Source organism: Sceloporus undulatus, chromosome 5 (assembly GCF_019175285.1).
Source record: "Sceloporus undulatus isolate JIND9_A2432 ecotype Alabama chromosome 5, SceUnd_v1.1, whole genome shotgun sequence".
NCBI classification, from domain to species: Eukaryota; Metazoa; Chordata; class Lepidosauria; order Squamata; family Phrynosomatidae; genus Sceloporus; species Sceloporus undulatus.
Window position 1 is genome coordinate 5,120,752 of NC_056526.1, and position 10,239 is coordinate 5,130,990.

Genomic DNA, 10,239 nt, shown 5'->3' on the forward strand with positions numbered 1-10,239 from the left:
GACATTGAGAAACTGGAGCGTGTCCAAAGGAGGGCGACAAAAATGGTGAAGGGTCTGGAAACCATGCCCCATGAGGAACGACTCAGGGAGCTGGGGATGTTTAGCCTGGAGGAAAGAAGGTTAAGAGGTGATATGATAGCCCTATTTAAATATTTGAAGAGATGTCATATTGAGGAGGGAGCAAGCTTGTTTTCTGCTGCTCCAGAGAACAGGACCCGGAACAATGGATGCAAGCTACAGGAAAAGAGATTCCAGCTCAACATTAGGAGGACCTTCCTGACAGTAAGGGCTTTTCGACAGTGGAACAAACTCCCTCGGAGTGTAGTGGAGTCTCCTTCCTTGGAGGTCTTTAAGCAGAGGCTGGATGGCCATCTGTCGAGGATGCTTTGATTTGGATTTCCTGCATGGCAGGGGGTTGGACTGGATGGCCCTTGTGGTCTCTTCCAACTCTTCGATTCTATGACTATGACTCTATGACACATCAGTTGGAGCCTTTAAAACAGGGATGGGCAACTTGTAGCCCTCCAAATAAAGTTGGATTTCCAATCCCATTATCCTTCAATATTAGCTATACTGGAAATGAGGGAGTGTGCTTCAGCACCACCTAGAACAAGCATGAGAATCAAGTAGCCCTCCTGGAATTGTTGGACTGCAGTTTTCAGCAGTCCTTCCCAGCATAGCTGATAGTTAGGAATGCTGGGGATTGCAGTCCAGTAACATCTGGCATGTCACATGATTTCTCCCCTTGAAGAAAATAGCCACAAAATTGCCACTCCTGCTTTAGGGTGAGGAAAACAACTTGCCCTCTCGACCCTTGCCCATCATGGCTGGCCGTCCAGGGGGAAGATGCATTGAGGAAGTTCCTTATGGATATCATCAATGCGTCCTTCAGGGAAGGACATATTCCATCTTGTTTGAAGGAAGCGGCTGTTAGGCCGCTTCTGGAAAAAACTTCCCTTGACCCCCTGGATATGAATAATTACAGGCCAGTCTCTTTACTATCATTTTTGAGCAAGGTGATCGAGAGGGCGGTTGCTCTTCAACTCCAAGCTGTCTTGGATGAAACCAATTGTCTAGACCCATTTCAAACTGGCTTCAGGACAGGCTTTGGGGTTGAGACTGCCATGGTTGCCTTGACCGACGATCTGCGTCTGAGCATCGACAGGGGTAGTGTGACCCTGTTGATGCTCCTAGACCTCTCAGCGGCTTTCGACACAATAGATCATGGCATCCTCTTGGACCGCCTGAGGGGGTTAGGTATCGGAGGCACTGCATTGCAGTGGTTCCGGTCCCTCCTCTCGGGCAGGTCCCAGAGGGTGCTGCTCGGGGACAGTTGCTCCAGTAAAAGGGGTTCCACAGGGTGCTATACTGTCCCCGATGTTATTTAACATCTATATGAAGCCGCTCGGTGAGATTATTCGGAATTATGGAGCTGGGTGTTATCAGTACTCTGATGACACCCAGATCTATTTCTCCATGTTTCGTTCGTCGGCCTCGTATTCTGATGGCGTCTCTTCTCTCAGTGAATGTTTTTGGGTAGTAATGGGCTGGATGAGGAAAAACAGATTGAAACTGAATGCAGACAAGACGGAGGTCCTCACGGTAGTGGCCCCGAAACCAAGAATTGGGTTGCAACCTCCGGTCCTGAATGGGATCACACTCTCCTCCAGTGACTGCGTTCGCAGTCTGGGGGTGCTCCTTGACTCGTCACTCCTGATGATAAATCAGGTGAATGCGACGGTCAGGAGCACCTATTATCAGCTTTGGCTGATACGCCAGCTGCGCCCTTTTCTGGAAGTAAGGGATCTCGAGACTGTTGTACACGCGCTGGTAACCTCACGTCTAGACTTCTGTAATGCGCTCTACATGGGGCTACCCTTGTGCTTGATTTGGAAACTGCAATTAGTGCAGAATATGGCGGCCAGAGTAGTGTCAGGAACATCAAGGAGGGACCATATTACTCCGGTATTAAAGTCCCTCCACTGGCTGCCTATTAGTTTCCGGGCCCAGTACAACGTGTTGGTTATCACCTTTAAAGCCCTAAATGGCTCGGGTCCAAACTATCTCAGGGATCGCCTCCTCCCATACAATCCTCCCCGCACACTGGGAGGAATTTACTGCAGCCTCAAAGATCTAGGCTTTCGGCTACCTCCCTGAGGGCGTTTTCTGTTGTTGCCCCCAGATTATGGAACAACCTGCCGGACGAGATCCGTCAATTGACATCTTTAGACAGCTTTAAAAAGGCTGTCAAGACGGATCTCTTCCGGCAGGCCTTTTCTGGATAGATAATCCCAGCCTCAGGAACCCTCTTCTCATGAGAGTCCCTAAGGTCCTCTCTGGAAATTTGAGTGGAATGCTGCCACAGTTTGCTGTTTTGTTTTTGTCTATTTTGTAATGGTGTGTATGTGTTATGTTGTTTTAATTTGTTGGTTTTAATTATAATTGATTTAATAACTTTTTAAGGGGGGAGAGGGAAGTAGATTCTGATATATATTGTATTTTATTATTGTTAGCTCCCTCGATTGACCTCAAAGGGGCGGGATATAAATAAAAATTTATTATTATTATTATTATTATTATTATTATTATTATTATTATTATTATTAACTGCTATGAAGACTAGACTTTTTCTGGGGTATAAAGTACATTGAGGGTTGGATACAGGTAGCCAAATAGTGGGCAAGACAATCTAATGCCAACCCAAATTTCTGGGCTGTCAGAAGTGGCATTTTGGTAGAGGAAGGCCTCTTTCTGTATGTTGGTATGTATTTATGTATTTGTTTAATATCCTGCCCTGCTCCTTATATAGGATCCAAATGCAGCTTATGTTGACTATTTAAAGTATAAACGCACAGATTCTTCATTATTTCCAAACTTCATTACCGAAGATAATCCTTGCATATTCTACCTATCTTTTTGCCGGTTTTGGTTAAAAGGAAGTCTCACCAACCACTTTTATTCTTTAGTAAATCAATGAAGCTATCTCAGTTCCAATTTACCCTCAAATCACAAGTTATGTCCCTTGAATTATTTAGTGTATTACAATATTACAATGTATATATACAGCAAGCCCATGCCATACGCAGGCTTCATTTATGTGACTTTCAACATACACTGAAGCCGTGGGAGAACGTTATCAATGGCATGTGTGGGCCCCGCAGTACCATGTGCACGTGCCCCATTATTTTCAATGGGGCACGAATATATGCAATTTTCCCCTTACGCGGGGGGAGTCCAGAATGAATCCCCCGCGTAAGGGAAGGGAGGAAGGGATTTTTTTTAAAAAAAATTGTGCAAAAAATTAAATGGCAGTTCAGTTAAAAGATAGAGTTAAAACAATATAACACACAATAAAAACATTAAAAGGTAAAACGACCACAGTCCTCTTAAAAGTTCTTTCTGCCTCATAAATTCTGTACCTAAGAGTCATACTGCATTATTAAGCAAACCCAGCATGCAAACGAAAATACACATTTTTTTCTCCTTCCGCATGACTTTATTCACTTTTATTCTTTTCAGGCTATAAAAGCATGGGAAAAGGTTGTAGAAGTGTCCCTTTTGTCAAGCTGAAAAAATCCGTTTTGCAAAAATGATGCTTTTACCACGCTGTCCCATGCTTTTGCAACCTGAAGAGGACAAACATCATGCTTTTGCATGCCAGGTTTGTTTAATAATACAATAAGGCTCTAAGGCCTATCTGAATAAAACGTCTTTTCCTGCTGTCAGAATGACTGAACTTCAAACAGGAGGGAATTCCACATCCTGGGAATAGCCATTGAGAAGGCTGTGTCCCATGTCCTCTCCAAATGTGCCTGTGGAGGTGGTGGGACCAAGAGAAAGCTTCCCCCCCCTCCAAACCTTAAAACTTGGGCAGGTTCATACAGGAAGATACAGTCTTTCAAACTGTGTGGACCCAAGCCGTATAGGGCTTTAAAGGTCATAACCATCACTTTGACAACTCCTTTGCTCTCTGACATTCATTCTGTGGTCTTCCGACAGCTTGGCCTGAGCAACTTAACCTATGGTGGCAAACCCATGGACCTTGACACGGAAGACCGCTTTGGCTTACCCTTGATCATCACCATCGTCTGTATGGCAGCCTCTCTCCTCCTTGTGGCTGCCATCTATGGCTGTTGCCACCAGCGTATTTCACGAAGGAAAGACCAGGTAACCAAGCTTTGTGTGTTTTATGGAAGTGTGTGCTACAGTGTCACCTGAACTTGGCATATTAAATCTTTTGGACTACAGCTTTGAAATGGCTAATGCTAGCTGGGGGGTTCTGGAAGTTGTGGTTCAAAAAAGTAACTTCTCCAGGCTGCAAACTTTCCTTAGAAGCCTGTCACACCCCATTCCTTAAGTTACCTGCTAAAATCGTGATACCTTCATTTGTAATGGTCAGTTCTGAGTTGTCCCCCCTCCCAAAGGGAAGTAGGAAAGAGATGCTGGTTTAGACGAAGAATTGAAAGGCACCAGATCCCATCTGATCTTGGAAGCTAAATAGGGTCAGCCCTGGCTAGTACTTGGATGGGAGACAGAACATGAATACCAGCTACTGTATGTGGTATTTTACAGGAAGAAACTGGAAAAAAACACCTCTAACTATTCCATATTAAGAAAACCCTGTTAAATTCATGGAGTCACAATAAGTCAGCAGGTGACTTAAAATTATGTGTCAAAATGGCAACTGGAAAAAAAATTACAGCCATCCCTCCACATTTGCGGATTAAGTATTTGTGGATTTGATGATTTGCAGATTGCTGTATTTGCTCCTGCCATTTTAAAAAATGTTGACTTAAGTAGCTTCCCCAGTACAATCTTTCCACTGGAAATTGACCAAAAGTGCTGCTGGAGGACTGTTGTTGTTGTTGTTGTTGTGTGCTTTCAGGCCATTTAGACTTATGGCATCCCTAAGGTCATGGCGTTTTCTTAGCAAAATTTGTTCAGAGGGGATTTGCTATTGCCTTCCTCTGAGGCTGAGAGTGACTTGCCTAAGGTTACATATTAGGTTTACAGATAAGCCCTCCTCTCGACCACCATCTTGAGGGGGAGAGAAGCAGGCCAGCAACAACAACAGGCCTCTGCCTGCTAAGAAGACAAGCCCTCCTCCCGACCACCATCTTGCTTGTCTTTATTGCATGTTGTTTGATTTTTATTGGTTTTTGTGAGGTTGTTTTTATGATGTGTAAGTTTTAAATGATTCTGTGAACCGCTTTGATCACCTCGGAAAAGCGGTATAAAAATAAAGCATTATTATTATTATTATTATTATTATTATTATTATTATTATTAAATAGTTTATTTATATCCCGCTTTTCCGATTTTTGATCAAAGCGGTGTACAAGTTTAAGTAAAAAAACATCAAGATAAAAACAATTAAAACAGTATCTAAAAACAGTCACAATAACAATAAAAGCAACAGGTTCAGCTGAGTAGGGAAATCCATAACCATCACAAGGTCGTCAAACCGAGGGGGTGAAACATGAAGTAACATCTCATGGGGGGAAGGCTTGAGAAAAGAAGAAGGTCTTAAGGTTCTTCTTAAAAGTATCTAAAGATGTGGTGGAGCAGAGCTCATCTGGAAGATAATTCCATAATCTTGGGGCTGAGATGGAAAAGGCCCGTTGCGAGGTCCTTGCATAATGTGCAGTTGGGACCTCTAGCAGATTCTTCCCTGCTGACCTGAGTGAGCCTGGAAAAGTGCTCACTCAAATTAAAAAAAATTGTTGTTGTTGTTGTTAACAACCTTCTGCAAATGCCAGCCATAGATGCTGGCAAAACGTCAGGAGTAAACTCTTCTAGAACAGGGCCACACAGCCCGAAAAACCCACAAAAAACTATGATGTGATATATTTTTTAACTGGTGTTACATGTCCAATTTCTTGTTGAAATTTAATCTGTCGGTCTTTAGAGAGAGGTGGGTTAGAAATAAATAATCATCATTATTATTGTTATAATCATCATCATCATCATCTGCTCTCAGCTCCTTGCTGACCCCTCTACCTGTCCTCCTTATTTCACAGCAGCGTCTGACTGAAGAACTTCAGACGATGGAGAACGGTTATCATGACAACCCAACCCTCGAGGTGATGGAGACCTCAGCAGAGATGCAGGAGAAAAAGGTCAACCTAAACGGAGAGCTTGCCGACAGCTGGATCGTCCCCATGGATAGCCTAACAAAAGATGATCTTGAGGAGGAAGAGGACACACATTTATAATCCATGAGAGGATCGAGAAAGAGAAAGAGAGAAGATAAACTTCATACTAAGCAAAAAAAAAAAAAAAAGAGTAAAAAATGTAAAACCGGAAGACTCAGACTGCAGCCACAAGTGCCAATACAAAGGGGAAGTACCACAGTTAGAAGAAAGTTTCGCAAGAGCCGTCTGCCGTGGCCAATTTCGTTTGTTCGTTTTGTTTTTAAACCCCATTGGCTTTCTCAGCAAAATTGTATGTGTATGTATATAGATATATATTTTAAAGACAGTGCCTCCTATTTAAACATTGGTTAGGATAGTCAGGAAAGTTCAGCGTTGAGCAATCCACACTAGGAAAGAAAGGGCTTTTTGGATGCAAAAAGGGACATGGATGGATTGGTACAATCCACAGGGAGGTTGGCCTTCCTGAAGCCCATCTAAAAGTGCTTTGCAGCTTCCGCTCATGTACAGGCAACACGCTTCTAGCCCTCAAGGCTGCAGAACAAGCTCAGGACTCCAGAAAGAGGGGAATCTCAACATATGGAAGGAGTTAAAGCAAGGGTTCTCTTATTGAGAAGGATGCAGAGATTTCCTTGTGTTTAGTGGAACCAGGAAGGATTATGCAAAAACTAAACTATATATGCAAAGGTCATAATCTGAGGAGTTAGCATGCATAATTGGAGCAATGGCTTTGGACGCCTTTTGCTCCAGAGTTCAGGAACCCTTGAATATGGCAACAGGAGAGATTCCTGCAGACCAAATACATCATTTTATTTTCTCTTTCCATTTGCACACTCAGGGACATGACAGAGAGAATCCTGAGAAGGCCTACAACAGGCGTGAGCAAATGTCAGCAGTTATGGGGTCACCTTGTTTCCTCCCCTTCTGAAAAAAAATCAAAACAAAATTTTGCCCAAAATGTGCCTCCCCATCCCTTAGGGTGCATGAGGGACAATTTCACCACATTCAAGCCCTGACCAGCCATTTTAGGCCAACAGATATTCAATTTCTAGATCACTCCCCATTGGATAAAAAAGGCCTCACTGAGCCCAGAGACGGGCAGTTGACGGCCCCAAAAATGGCCTTGGAAAGATAAATTTGACCTATCACATCTTCTTCAGGCCACGACTGAAGTCATCGGTCTTTGCAAAACAGCATTTTTGCATCCAAAGTTTGCTACCGGCTGCATGTATAGAGTTCTCAACATGCATAGGCAAATACAATGCCTTTTTGCATGGAGCTCATAGATCGTAATGCAGATCAATGCTGCTCAAGAGGGTAGGTCATGGACTGGTACTGGTCCACAAGCTACTGGCAGCCAATTTCCAGGTAAATAAGGAACAGTTGTCACCAGTGGGCACAAATATGCCAATCCCTGACCCATTGGGAGAAATAACACTGTCAGTCCTTCCTCTGTCGGATAGCTTAAGAAGCACTTCAGTAGATCATTTTGGTTGCAGGAGGGCAGCCAGAATGACCAAGGGACTGTTGTTGTGTGCCTTCAAGTTGTTTCTGACTTACAGCAACTCTAAGGTAAGCCTATCACAGGCTTGATTCTTGGCAAGATTTCTTCAAAAGAGGTTTGTCCTTGCCATCCTCTTGGAATGAGAGAGTGTCACCTGCCCTCGGTTTCTGTGGCCACATGAGAATTTCGACTCTGATCTCTCAGAATCTTAGTCCAATATTGACTGCACCACACTGGCTCTATAAGGTTATAGTGCTGGGGGCTATTGAGCTTGGGGGGAAGGAAAGGCAAATAAGTGGAGACATGATAAGAGACGTATATAGGTTGAGCCTCCCTTATCTGAAATGCTTAGGAGCAGAAGTATTCTGGATTTCAATTTTTTTAATATAGATTTTGGAATATCTGTATTTGCATATATGTACAAAATGAGCTATCTTGGAGATGGGACCCAAGTCTAAACACGAAATTCATTTATGTTTCATATACACCTTATGCCCACAACCTGAAGTCAATTTTATACAACATTTTAATAATTTTGCACATGAAACAAAGTTTGTGTACTTTGAACCATCAGAGCAAAGCAAAGGTGTCCCTATCTTAGACGTGCATGGAAAAAAATTTGGGGTTTTGGAGTATTTTGGATTTTGGAATTCTTTATAAGGAAGACCCAACCTGTAAAATTGTTCATGGCTTGGAGAAAGTAAGGCGGGAGAAGCTATTCTAAGACTCTCTTCATACTAGAACCCAGGATCACCTGCTAGAACTGAATGTTGGGAGACAATTTTTAAAAGGAGAATTCCAACTTAACATTGTTTTGTTTTAATGATAAGAATTGCAGCTTGGGAGTGGCTGTGTTTCATGTCCCCTTCTTTGCCTGCTGTTGTTGTGCAGGAAAAAGCTTATTCTGAATAGTTTTCTTAGCTGTGTAAGACAAGTGGAATTGATCCATAACAAAAAATGGTGGGACATTTAAGTTTGCTTCATCAATCTGGGCAAAGGAGCTGGACATTATCTTACAAGTTGCCCCAGACTCACTTATAAATTCTGCCTCAACCCAAACATACCAAAGCCTCAGGCGTCCCATTTACTGGGATGATGTAAGGCTTGATAAGGATTAAGGATTGCTTGCTTGGGCTTCTTGCAAAGCGTCAAAGTGGGCAAGGACGCAAGCCTGCCTGTTCTGAATTGCTTGACGTTGCCTTTCTGTCTCCTTGTGTATACAATACAGACCAATGTTGAGAATCTCTCTGGTCAGGCCTGCCAAGAAAAATAATTTGAAGGGAAGTTGCTGTAAGGACGGCCCAACCCAGGTCTATTCAGGAGAGAAAGATGAAGGATGTGATAAAATGCCTTGAAGTCCCATTAATAAAAGACACCAAGATGGCCTTGTGATGACTCAGCCAATGAGCAGAGAAAAAGGGCGAAAACGGGATGGGTGGACGTCTGGATAGTTCCTTTATTTTAAAGGGAGATTTGTGAAAAACATACCAATTGTAAAGTTATGAGAAAGTTTTTTTAAGGCAGAGAAAGGACACTTTTGAGTCCTCCACCACAAATCATTGTACAGTAAATCATTTGGACAGAAGACACTCTACCCCCAAACACTGGCAAAGCCATGGGCAAAAAACTGAACAGTGACTACGATGTCAGGGATGGGAGATGTCAATTTAGCCTCTTTTTATCAGCCAGACTTGACAAGCAAGATTCTAGATGTCACAGGGGATAGTGGCCCTATCTTGTGTGTGTGTTAACCTTCAAGTGGCCTGTTGACTTAACGGTGGCCCCATGAGTTTCGTGTTGTTGGCAAGGAATCCTCAGAGGTGGTTTTGCAACTTCCTTCCTCTGAAATACAGTGCCTGGTACGCATTGGCAGTCTTGTATCCCAGTACTAACCTGGGCTGACCCTGCTTAGATTACAAAATCAGGCGGGATCTGGTGCCTTTAAGCCACATCTTCCTAGTGCGTAAATGTGGGTTAGTCTGATAAAAGAGTGTTGAGCATGGTTAAAGGGAGACATGGCCGCTGCCTTCAAATGCCAGAAGTGCTGCTGTTGGGAAGACCAGTTCTAATCTTTTCTTCAGGAGCAAAAGCCCACTCATAAGTAGAAACTGTAGGGAAACAGATTCCAGCCAAATTTGTAAGATTCCCCCCCCCCCAACAATAACAGCTATTCAGTGGGGAAGGGATGGGGAACTGTGGATGACTGGGGGCTGCTTTTAGCCTCCCAATGCACCTGTTCATAAAAATAAACCACTTTTCTGCCCCCAAACACCCTCTGTTGTTGGACATGTTTCAGTCTTCCTAAGTCTCTGAAAGAAGACAAAAAATTAGAAAAGCAGGGTTTTGAGGCAAATTTTTTTTTTAATCATTTTGGAAAGAAATTGTAAAAATTTGACTCCTGGGGAGCCCAGGGAACTGCAAAATGTGGTGGGCATGCCTTCCACACTCCCTAGAGATCATGTTAGACAAAAAATGCTTTAGTCCACTGGGAGCTACAAAAACATGTCCCCCTTGCATACAATACATTATTACAATTCAAGTAAGAATCTAGAATTAAAGTATGGACTATTGGTATTGGGACGC

The 10,239-nt window shown here is 43.1% G+C and overlaps 1 protein-coding gene across 2 annotated transcripts; it reads left to right on the top strand.

Moving 5' to 3' along the window:
* The first annotated feature begins 3,872 nt into the window (after positions 1-3,872).
* PODXL (podocalyxin like) lies at positions 3,873-6,303 on the top strand. Of its 2 annotated transcripts, none has more exons than XM_042470335.1 (2): positions 3,873-4,167; positions 6,024-6,303. In XM_042470335.1, the coding sequence occupies exons 1-2, from the start codon at positions 4,036-4,038 to the stop codon at positions 6,213-6,215; spliced, it is 324 nt and encodes a 107-aa protein (XP_042326269.1). In that variant the 5' UTR covers positions 3,873-4,035; the 3' UTR covers positions 6,216-6,303. The 2 variants fall into 2 exon arrangements, with proteins under 2 accessions (XP_042326269.1, XP_042326268.1); XM_042470334.1 differs by having other exon boundaries at positions 3,904-4,167; positions 6,021-6,303.
* Positions 6,304-10,239: the final 3,936 nt, after the last annotated feature.